The sequence below is a fragment of the Myotis lucifugus genome, unplaced genomic scaffold (genome assembly GCF_000147115.1).
Source record: "Myotis lucifugus unplaced genomic scaffold, Myoluc2.0 scaffold_1529, whole genome shotgun sequence".
NCBI classification, from domain to species: domain Eukaryota; kingdom Metazoa; phylum Chordata; class Mammalia; order Chiroptera; family Vespertilionidae; genus Myotis; species Myotis lucifugus.
In genome coordinates, this window is record NW_005872577.1 from 13822 (window position 1) to 24529 (window position 10708).

Below are 10708 nucleotides of genomic sequence, written 5' to 3' on the forward strand. Positions count from 1 at the left end.
ATGTGTGTTGTTGTTTGTTTTTAAGCGCAAAAGTATAAGGACCCATAAAATACCCAGCAAGCGAGCCACAGATGTCGTGGGGGCGGGGCAGGGTGGGGCGGGCGAGGGCCGCTGGACTCACTCTAACAGGCCTCTGGAGTCTTCCGAGAACACGTCCTCTACGCTCAGGTGGAGAGTCTGCAGGTTCAGGGCGTACTGGAGGCAGCAGGCGTAGGTCATCAGGTCGTCGGGTTTGCTGATGCACACGTCAATGTCCGGAAACATGCTCATCACCTGTGTGGCGAAGCCGGGGTCCTGCGTCTCAAACACGCAGTTGAACAGCTCCTGGAAGTTGATCTGCAGCTCGCCGCGGGCCACCTGCTGGCTCAGGCCCTGCAGGCACTGCGTGATCTCCTCCCGCAGGCTCGCGGCCAGCTCGAAGCCCCAGGCCGCCTCCAGCAGGCCGGCCACCCGCTCCGTGGCGAACCCGAACAGAAAGAGTGCCGTGTCCTTCAGGTAGAAGGGGGCCTCGGTCATGGTGGCCGTGACCAGCTGCGTGGCGCTGCAGATGCGGGGGTGCTGCGGCTCCCGGGGGAGCCTGAGCAGGTACCACAGAGCGGCGCACAACTCCTGCAAGGACTGGTGCGGGAAGACCCAGCGGCTCCCGTTCTGGCGCAGGAGCCCCATTCTCACCCAGGCCAGGGCGTGGGCCTCCGACACCGTGTTCTCGTCCAGGTCCGAGGGCTGGAAGGCGAACCGGCCAGCCCACGTGCCCTCGGCCGCCAAGGCGCACAGGCACTTGAGGCGGCTGTGGCAGTGGCCCAGCGCCCAGCCCGTGCACTCCGGCTGGAACACGTTGGTGAGGAAGGAGGAGTAGATACACGTGGTGGTTTGGGAGTTCACCCCCAGGGGCTGGCATCTCTGCAGCTGCTTTTTCAGACACTCGCACACCAGCCAGCACACCAGGGGGTACTGGCACAGGGTGAACAGTGGCTTGTGGCCACTCACCACACTGAAGGCCTGGTCGGCCTGGTCCGTGTCCTGGAAGAACCGGGAGAAATAGAGCCACTTGAAGTGGCCCGAGAACCCGGGGAGGTAGACGAACACCGGGTGGCGCAGCAGGTAGTTGAACTTCCTGAGCCACTCCCCGCTCAGGGAGACCAGCAGGGAGGCCTCCGGCAGCAGCGTCCTCTGCAGCAGGCTCCGCAGGACCACGTGGACCGGCCCCGGCTGCTCCCAGCCGCTGCACAGGTCGTCGTCCAGGCCCATGTCGACTTTCAGGTCCTCCAAGCCGTCTATGATGAACAGGATCTTCTCGGGCCGGGAGAAGACGTCGTGGATGGGCTCGGAAGACTCGGGCCAGTCCTTGGAGAGGAACTCCACCAGGCTGGTCTTGTCGATGATGTTCATCTCGCAGCAGTTGAGGAAGAAGACAAAGGTGAACCGGCCCTTCCAGAGGTTGCCCTCGGCCCATTGCAGCATCACCTTCCTCAGCAGCGTGGTCTTCCCGGTCGCCTTCGCGCTGCCCAGGGCCACCGTGACCGAGTGCTCGCCCACCTTGTCGGCCGCAAACGCCTCGCTCAGCCTCTCATATTCAGTCTTGGTGGACTCCGCGTGGAAGCTCTCTGGCACCGCCAGGCACGTCTCGTTCTGCCATATGTCAGAGAACTTTTTCCTCATGTGGCTTTTATACGGGTTGATCTGACCTGAGTTCAGGAGGACAGAATACAAGGCAATTTAAAAACTGGAACTCCCCGCCCTAACCGGTTTGGCTCAGCGGATAGAGCGTCGGCCTGCGGACTCAAGGGTCCCAGGTTCGATTCTGGTCAAGGGCATGTGCCTTGGTTGCGGGCACATCCCCAGTGGGGGGCGTGCAGGAGGCAGCTGATCAATGTTTCTCTCTCATCGATGTTTCTAGCTCTCTGTCCCTCTCCCCTCCTCTCTGTGGAAAATCAATAAAATATATTTTTTAAAAAAACAAAAGACAAAAAAACTGGAACTCCCATTTGCCCCAGTGATCCCACTTCTAGGAATGTATCCCAAGAAACCAGAAACACCCATCAGAAAGGACATATGCACCCCTACGTTCATAGCAGCACAATTCACCATAGCTGCCGAACCGGTTTGGCTCAGTGGATAGAGCGTCGGCCTGCGGACTCAGGGGTCCCGGGTTCGATTCCGGTCAAGGGCATGTACCTTGGTTGTGGGCACATCCCCACTGGGGGTCGTGCAGGAGGCAGCTGGTCGATCTCTCTCATCGATGTTTCTAACTCTCTATCCCTCTCCCTTCTTCTCTGTAAAAAATCAATAAAATATATTTAAAAAAAAAAAAAATTCACCATAGCTAAGATCTGGAAACAGCCTAAATGCCTATCAGCAGAGGAATGGATTAGAACACTGTGGTACATCTACACAATGGAATACTATGCTGCAATAAAAAGGAAGGAACTCCTACCATTTGCAACAGCACGGATTGGCCTGGAGAGCATTGTACTAAGTGAAATAAACCAGTCAGAGAAAGATAAATATCACATGATCTCATTCATTTGTGGAATATAATGAACAACATAAACTGATGAACTAAAATAAATCCAGGGGCAGAGAAGCTTCGAACAGAACTTCAAACTTCAGAGGGAAGGCAGGGAAGGGGTGTTGGGGGGGGAGAGATCAACCAAAGGACTTGTATGCATGCATATAAGCATAACCCATGGACACAGACAGTAGTGGGGTGAGGGCATGTGCTGGGCAGTGGGGGTGGCTGGGGAGAGGTCAATGAAGGGAAAAGGAGACATGTGTAATACTTTCAACAATCGAGAATTTAAATTTTTTAAAAATGCACTCATTCATAATAGCTAAGACAAGGAATGATGGGATAAAAAAAGGCATGGGACGAGTATACAGGGAATACTACACAGCCATGAAAAATGACAAAATATAAGTGAAACCATATGGTATGCGTTTTCTTGGTCTGACCTATTTCACTGAGTATAATACCTTCTAGATCCATCCATATAGTCGTAAATGGCGAGATTTTATTTTTATGGCCAAGTAATATTCCATTGTATATATGCATCGCATCTTTATGCATTTGTCTATCTGTGGGCACTTGGGTTGCTTCCATAGCTTGGCTATTGTACATAATGGTGCAATGGACATAGGGGTGACATACATCTTTTCGAATTAGTGGTTTTGTTTCCTTTGGATAGACACCCAAAAGTGGAATTGCTGGGTCGTATACAAAACAAACACACAAAGGAGTTGAGAACAGATTCATAGAAACAGAGACCAAAGGAATCGTTACCAGAAAGGAGGGGGGAGTGGATGGGTGCAAAGGGGGAGGGGAATATAGTCAATAATATGTGATAAGTTTACCCAGTGACAGATAGTTACTAGAATTAGTTGGGTGATCATATTATAGGGTATAAAAATGTCAAATCACTATATTGCACACCCGAAACAAATATAACCCATATACAATTACACATTAACAAAGGTCAAATATTAAGTTGTGATCCCAAAGATAATTGTAATGAAAGTTCTAATGCTACACTTTCAGGAATTTTTTAAAAGTGAAATATTGCCATTTGCAACAACACGGGTGGATCTTGAGAGTATTAAGCTAAATGAAATAAGTCAGACAGAAAAGGACAAGAACCCTATGGTTTCACTCACATATGGAGCATAAAACAGAAAGCAACAAACGAACTGACAGACACAGACAACAGTGCGGTGGTTTCCGGGGGGAAAGAGAGTGGGGTAAGGATGAAGAGGGTAAAAGAGGTCAAATAGTCCAGCCGTGTGGCTCAGTGGTTGAGCACTGACCTATGAACCACGAGGTCACAGTTGGATTCCCAGTAAAGGCATATATCCAGGTTTCGGGCTCGATCCCCAGTAGGGGACGTGCAGGAGGCAGCCTATCAATGATTCTCTCTCATCATTGACATTTCTACCTCTCTCTCCTTTTCCCTCTCCCTCTCCCTCTCTGAAATCAATAAAAATATATTTTAAAAAAATTTTAAAGTTGGGAGATGAACATACAACCCAATATACATATGTTGTATTATAGAATTATACACCTGAAACTTACATAATGTTATTAACCAATACCACCCCAATAAATTTAATTTTTAAAAAAAAAATTTTAAGCCAAACCGGTTTGGCTCAGTGGATAGAGCGTCGGCCTGCAGACTGAAGAGTCCCAGGTTCGATTCCGGTCAAGGCATGTACCTTGGTTGCGGGCACATCCCCAGTAGGGGGCGTGCAGGAGGCAGCTGATCGATCTCTCTCATCGGTGTTTCTAACTCTCTATCCCTCTCCCTTCTTCTCTATAAAAAATCAATAAAATATTTTAAAAAAAAAAACAATTTTAAGCCTGGCCAGTGTGGCTCAGTAGGGTCATGCGGGAGACAGTCAATAAGTTTCTCATATTGATGTTGCTCTCTCTCTCCCTTCCTCTCTCTAAAAAATTCATTAAACATATCCTCTGGCAAGGATTTAAAAAAACAAAAGTGCTTCCTATATACCGGGAACGTAAGCTCTCTGCAACTATTTCCTACTATTGGATTCCGCCTGGCTCCTTGTGCAGGTCCGGTCAAAGGATGGACAACTGTCATATGGAATTCCACCTCACAGACTCTAAGTCCCAGGCCATCTCCTGGGACAGCATGGACTTGAATTGGGACTGAAAAATGGGAACACCACTGAGAAACAGTCTGTCTCAGGCACTAGCCACCGGCCGGCCATCACTGGCCCACGTATGAGTGGAGCTGCCTTGTCATTTTTCTACCACCGCCAAGTCTCCCCTTAACCCATCACATTCTCAATGGAAGGAGGGGTGACCATTATTCGAGGACGAGATCACCTTTGTTAATGCAAGCTCCCACAGACCCACCTTTGTTGTGAGTTGCCAATACACCCCCCCCCCCGGGTCCCACCCCTGCATCGCACACTTACTTCTTTTTATTTTTTTTTATTTCAGAGAGGAAGGGAGAGGGAGAGAGACAGAGAAACATCAATGATGAGAGAGAATCATTGATTGGCTGCCTCCTGCACAATCCCCTATTGGGGATCCAGCCTGCAACCCAGGCATGTGCCCTTGACCAGAATCGAACCTGGGACCCTTCAGTCCTCAGGCTGACGCTCTATCCACTGAGCCAAACTGGCTAGGGCCACACTTACTTCTGATCTCATCCCCGGCCTTGGCCCAGAGGTCTCTCCGATTGACCTGAGGAAACAGCCTCAGGGCGACTTCCCAGGCCTGTTTGCCTGGGTAATGCCTGCATAGCAACTTGGCCAGATCATCTTTGGAAGCCCTCTTCAGCTCTGGCCATGGGATCGGCCCGAGGTCAGATTGTTTGGGTTCTTGCTTGAGGAGCTCCTTAAATTTCCAGAACTCATTCTTCCTCAGCTCCTTTAGGTACGACAGCAAGCAAATGTCAGAAAAAAAAGATTCGGCCATGGTGTCCCAGGACTATGAGCTCAGACTCCTCCAGGGAGGCGGGAGGGGAGGTGGAAATCTTCAAAAACAAGAAATCGGTGATTCCTGGGGAAGAATGAGGAGATTAGAGAGTTAAATCTCAGCCGTTGAAAGTAGCTTCAGTCTATTATTTACAGTAGAGGCCCGGTGCGTGAATTCATGCATGGGTGGGGTCCCTCGGCCACCCAGTCCAGGAAGAGGGACCGCGGGAGGTTGACTGGCCAGGGGAGGTTGGCTGTGAGAGCATACTAACCACCAGGGGGCAGCTCCTGTGTTGAATGTCTGCCCCCTGGTGGTCAGTGTGCATCATAGCAACCGGTCAACTGGTCGTTCAGTCTACCGATCTTAAGGGTCACTTAGGCTTTTATATATATAGATAGCCAAGATATGGAACCAACCCAAGAGCCCACTGATAGACGATGGGATAAAGATGTGGGGCAGCCCAGTGGCATGGCTCAGTTGTTGAGTGTCAACCTATGAACCAGGAGCTCACGGTTTGATTATCAGTCAGGGCACAGGCCCAGGTTGCAGACTCGATACCCAGTGTGGGATGTGCAGGAGGCAGCAATCAATAACTCTCTCTCATTATTGATGTTTCTCTCTCTCTCTCTCCCTCTCCCTTCCTCTCTGAAATCAATAAAAATATATTTGGAGGGAAAAAAAGAAGTGATGTAGCCCTGGTTGATTTAGCTCAGTGGATAGAGTGTCCACCTACAGACTGAAGGGTTCCAGGTTCGATTCCAGTCAAGGGCACATGCTCGATCATAAGCTCAGCCCTGGCCCTGGTCGGGGGCAACCAATGACATGTCTCTCACATCAATGTTTCTCTCTCTGTCTCTTCCCCTCCCTTCCACTCTCTCTCTGAAAACCCATGAAAAAATATCCTCAGGTGAGGATTCATAAATTTAAAATAAAAAAGAAAATGTGGTGCATATATACAATGGAATATGACTTGGAAAATTAATGACATCTTACACGGATGGGCCTGGAAGGTGTTATTGTGCTAAGTGAAAGAAGTCAGATGGAGAAAGACAAATACCTCATGGTCTCACTCACATGTGGAATCTAAAAATCAAAATATGAACCAACCAAACAAACATACTCATAGACACAGAGGGCAGACTGGTGACTGCCCAAGGGGAGGAGGGTTAGAGAACGGGGTGAAAGGGGGAAGGACTAAGAAATACAAGTTGATACTTACAAAGCAGTGGCGGAATGTGAAGCATAGCGTCGGGATCACAGCCCATCACACTGGAGTGACACCGGTGGTGCCGCGTGGGTACCAGACTTACCAGGTGAGCACTTGTAAGTGATATAACTGTCTACCCACTGTGCTGTATGCACGAAGCTAACACAATATTAAATGTCAACTGTAATGGAAACGTGCATTTTAAAAAGAATATTTTAACAAAAAAATTTCTTACGAACACATTAAAAAGTTAATAAGAATCAGGTAAAATTTATTTTAATAGTACATTTTTATTTTAAAAAATAAAATGAGCCCTGACCAGTTTGGCTCAGTGGATGGAGCATCGGCCTGCGGACTCAAGGGTCCCAGGTTCGATTCTGGTCGGGGGCATGTGTCTTGGCTGTGGGCACATCCCCAGTGGGGGGCGTGCAGGAGGCAGCTGGTTGATGTTTCTCTCTCAATGATGTTCCTAACTCTCTATCCCTCTCCCTTCCTCTCTGTAGAAAATCAGTAAAATAAATAAATAAATGAATAAATAAATAAATAAATAAGTAAATAAAATGAGAAAGACATATATAATTGTTCAACTTATAATTGTTCAACTTAGATGCACATTCTGAGCAATACAGCTTGATGTCGGAGGATTCATTTTAGCAAATGGCCTGCTTTGGTTGGCATTCTTTTTTTTTTAAATAAATTTTATTGATTTTTTACAGAGAGGAGGGGAGAGGGATAGAGTTAGAAACATTGATGAGAGAGAAACATCAATCAAACATCTGCCTCTTGCACGCCCCCTACTGGGGATGTGCCCGCAACCAAGGTATATGCCCTTGACCTATATGCCCTTGACCGGAATTGAACCTGGGACCCTTGAGTCCGCAGGCCCAGGCTCTATCCGCTGAGCCAAACCAGTTAGGGCAGTTGGCACTCTTTTTCTAAGACTCGTCCACGTGGCTGCATGTGGCCCGTTTGCATTGCTGGATAGTATTCCACTGCTACTATTCCAATCTCTTTTTTGTTTGTTTTGTTAATCCTCACCCGAGGATACTTTTCCATTGATTTTTAGAGGGAGTGGAAGGGAAGGGGAGAGACAGAGAGAGAAACATCAATGTGAGAGATACATCAATTGGTTGCCTCCCACGTGTGCCCCATCCAGGGCCAGAATTGAGCCTGCAACGGAGGTACATGCCCTTGACCGGAATCAAGCCCAGACCTTTTAGTCCTAAGGCCGACGCTCTATCCACTGAGCCAAACCGGCTAGGGCACTATTCCTGTTTCTTAATGCTACAGTTGACTGGTAGATGGCTTTTTTGTTTGTTTGGTTGGTTTTTGTTAATCCTCACCTGAGGACATTTTTCCCATTGATCTTTTAGCGAGAGTGGAAGGGAGAGGGGAGGGAGAGAGAGAGAGAGAGAGAGAGAGAGAGAGAGAGAGAGAAACACCAACGTGAGAGAGACACATTGATTGGTTGCCTCCCACATGTGCCCCAATCGGGGCAAGGGCTCAAACCTGCAACCCAGGTACCTGCCCTTGACTTGGAATCAAACCTACGACCCTCCAGTGCGCAGGTGGATGCTCTAACACGAGGCCACACCGGCCAGGACTAGGAGAGGTTTTCTAGATTTTTTTTTATAACGTGAACGACGCTTCTGTGAGCAAGCTCTCACCTGTGCCCTGCGCATATAAGCAGATATTTCTCTGGGTTAATAACTATAGGTTGTAACCCATGTGAAGCAAGTTTATGACCATTTCCCCTCGTGAATGTCATGACTGACATTCCCACCAGCATCCTGAGAGTGTCGTTGCTGCACCATGCCACCATCCTGAGTGCAGTCTAAGCCAGTGATGGCGAACCTTTTGAGCTCGGCGTGTCGGCATTTTGAAAAACCCCAACTTAACTCTGGTGCCGTGTCACATATAGAAATTTTTTGATATTTGCAACCATACCAAAACAAAGATTTCTATTTTTGATATTTATTGTATATATTTAAATGCCATTTAACAAAGAAAAATCAACCAAAAAAATGAGTTCGCATGTCACCTCTGACACGCGTGTCATAGGTTCGCCATCACTGGCCTAGAGTGAGGTCACCTTGACTTTCATGTCAGCTCCTTTGTTCTCCATCATTGCCATTGGCTTAGACCAGTGATGGCGAGCCTATGACACACGTGTCAGAGGTGACACGCGAACTCATTTTTTTGGTTGATTTTTCTTTGTTAAATGGCATTTAAATATATAAAATAAATATCAAAAATAGAAATCTTTGTTTTGCTATGGTTGCAAATATCAAACAATTTCTATATGTGACACGGCACCAGAGTTAAGTTAGGGTTTTTCAAAATGCTGACATGCCGAGCTCAAAAGGTTTGCCAGCACTGCTCTAGGAGATGGAAATAAAGAGTGAGGAGGGCCCTGGCCGGTGTTACTCAGTGGATAGAGCATCAGCCTGCAGACTGAAGGGTCCTGGGTTTGATTCCAGTCAAGGGCACATGCCCGGGTTGTGGGCTCGATCTCCAGACATACGAGAAGCAGCCAACGAATGCACGGACAAGTGGAACAACAAATCAGTACTTCTCTCTCACGCATAAATAAATAAATACATTTTAACGGTTAAAATAGGAAACTTTGTTTTATGGGTATTTTACCACAATTGAAAAAGCTTGTGTCATAAGGCTTTTCTCTAAACATTCCTCTCTCCTTGCTTTTCTAGCTGAAATCTCCTGAACACAGTGTGCGTGTCCCCTGAAGCCCTTTCGGATGCAGCAGGTTAACACCCGTCCCGCACACTGCAGGGTCCAGACGTGGGCAACCCCTGGAAACACCCTAACCACTCACGCACCGTCTGGGCACAGCCTGCCTCGGTCTCCACAACTCACAGCACCTGACCCACCCCCTCTCCGTCCACTTCTGAGGCCACACCCGACCCACATTACCATTTACATGTGATTCGGGGTAAAATACGGGCCCACTGGAACTTCCGATGGTGAAAGATTAGGAGCTGGAAGCCAATCATCCATCTCAATGACCAAGACGGCAAGTCTCACACTCAAACTTCCCGTTTGCCCGCCTGCCCCTCCCTCCGTAATCGCCCAGACCTGGTTTTCATTGTCTCCCCAGGTTCCGTGAATCTCGCAATCAGAACCGAGAGACCAGCCAAGTCTAAGACTTTGGCTTTGGGGATCTTCATCATTTCTCCTTAGTTCCGCTACCCAAGGTCTTCCAACTCTGTCTCTGATTCAATTTTGTTTCATTTTATTTATCTTTTTAATTTATTGATTTGAGAGAGAGAGATTTGTTGCTCCACTGATTTATACATTCATTGGTTGATTCTTGTATGTGCCGGGGAGTCAAACCTGCAACCTTGGCGTATGGGGAGGTCGCTCTTAGCATCTGAGCTACCCGGCCAGGGCTCCGATTCCATTTGAAAAAACTAGGAGGCCTCGGTCCTGTTCTCTCACCCAGTTCAGCATTGGAAACACAGGTTTCAAGAGAAGTGCTGGGTGCACTATCTCTGCTTGAATGTAAACGCGTTTCCCCTTAGAGCATCCTTCCCACAACGAAGGGGCAGGACTTGGTTCTTTTGGGTGCCCGCTACCTCGTTCTTTATGCACTCTAGACCTGCAGGAAGTGCTGAGAAGAGGAGAGAGAGAGAGAGAGAGAGAGAGAGAGAGAGAGAGAGAAAGGAAGGTTCGAAAGAAGGTATCCTCACCCAATCCGGCGGCTGGTCCTCCAGGCTGGTCCCCATCAGAAAGCATCTGTGGGCGCCAAGACTATAAGGCCGTGCCTGCCCTTTGATTGGCTGTGGAATCGCTCCCCTCCCATTGGCCAGCGTGACTCTTGATTGATGAGGCTCGGTGGGTGATGTGAAACTGTTGCAGCTTGTTTCAGGTGTGAAGGATCTTCCCCGGCATATCCCCATGCACTACCAATAGGTTCTCGCTCTCTGACATCAGTAAGCTCTGGGCTTCAGCAAACAGTCTTCTCCCACCGCCAATGATGGTCCACTCTGCTCATAACATGAGGGTCTGCTTTCCCCATACTCTACGCTTCCCGACAAAATATA

General features: G+C 48.4%; 1 protein-coding gene across 1 annotated transcript in view; it reads right to left on the minus strand.

The window, feature by feature from the left end:
• LOC102426066 (NACHT, LRR and PYD domains-containing protein 9) overlaps nucleotides 1-5437 on the minus strand; it is a 17980-nt gene extending 12543 nt beyond the window's left edge. Inside the window, 2 exon segments of the mRNA XM_014449909.1 lie at nucleotides 122-1685; nucleotides 5158-5437. Coding sequence (XP_014305395.1) covers nucleotides 122-1685; nucleotides 5158-5437 — 1844 coding nt within the window.
• Between the last annotated feature and the right edge of the window lie 5271 nt (nucleotides 5438-10708).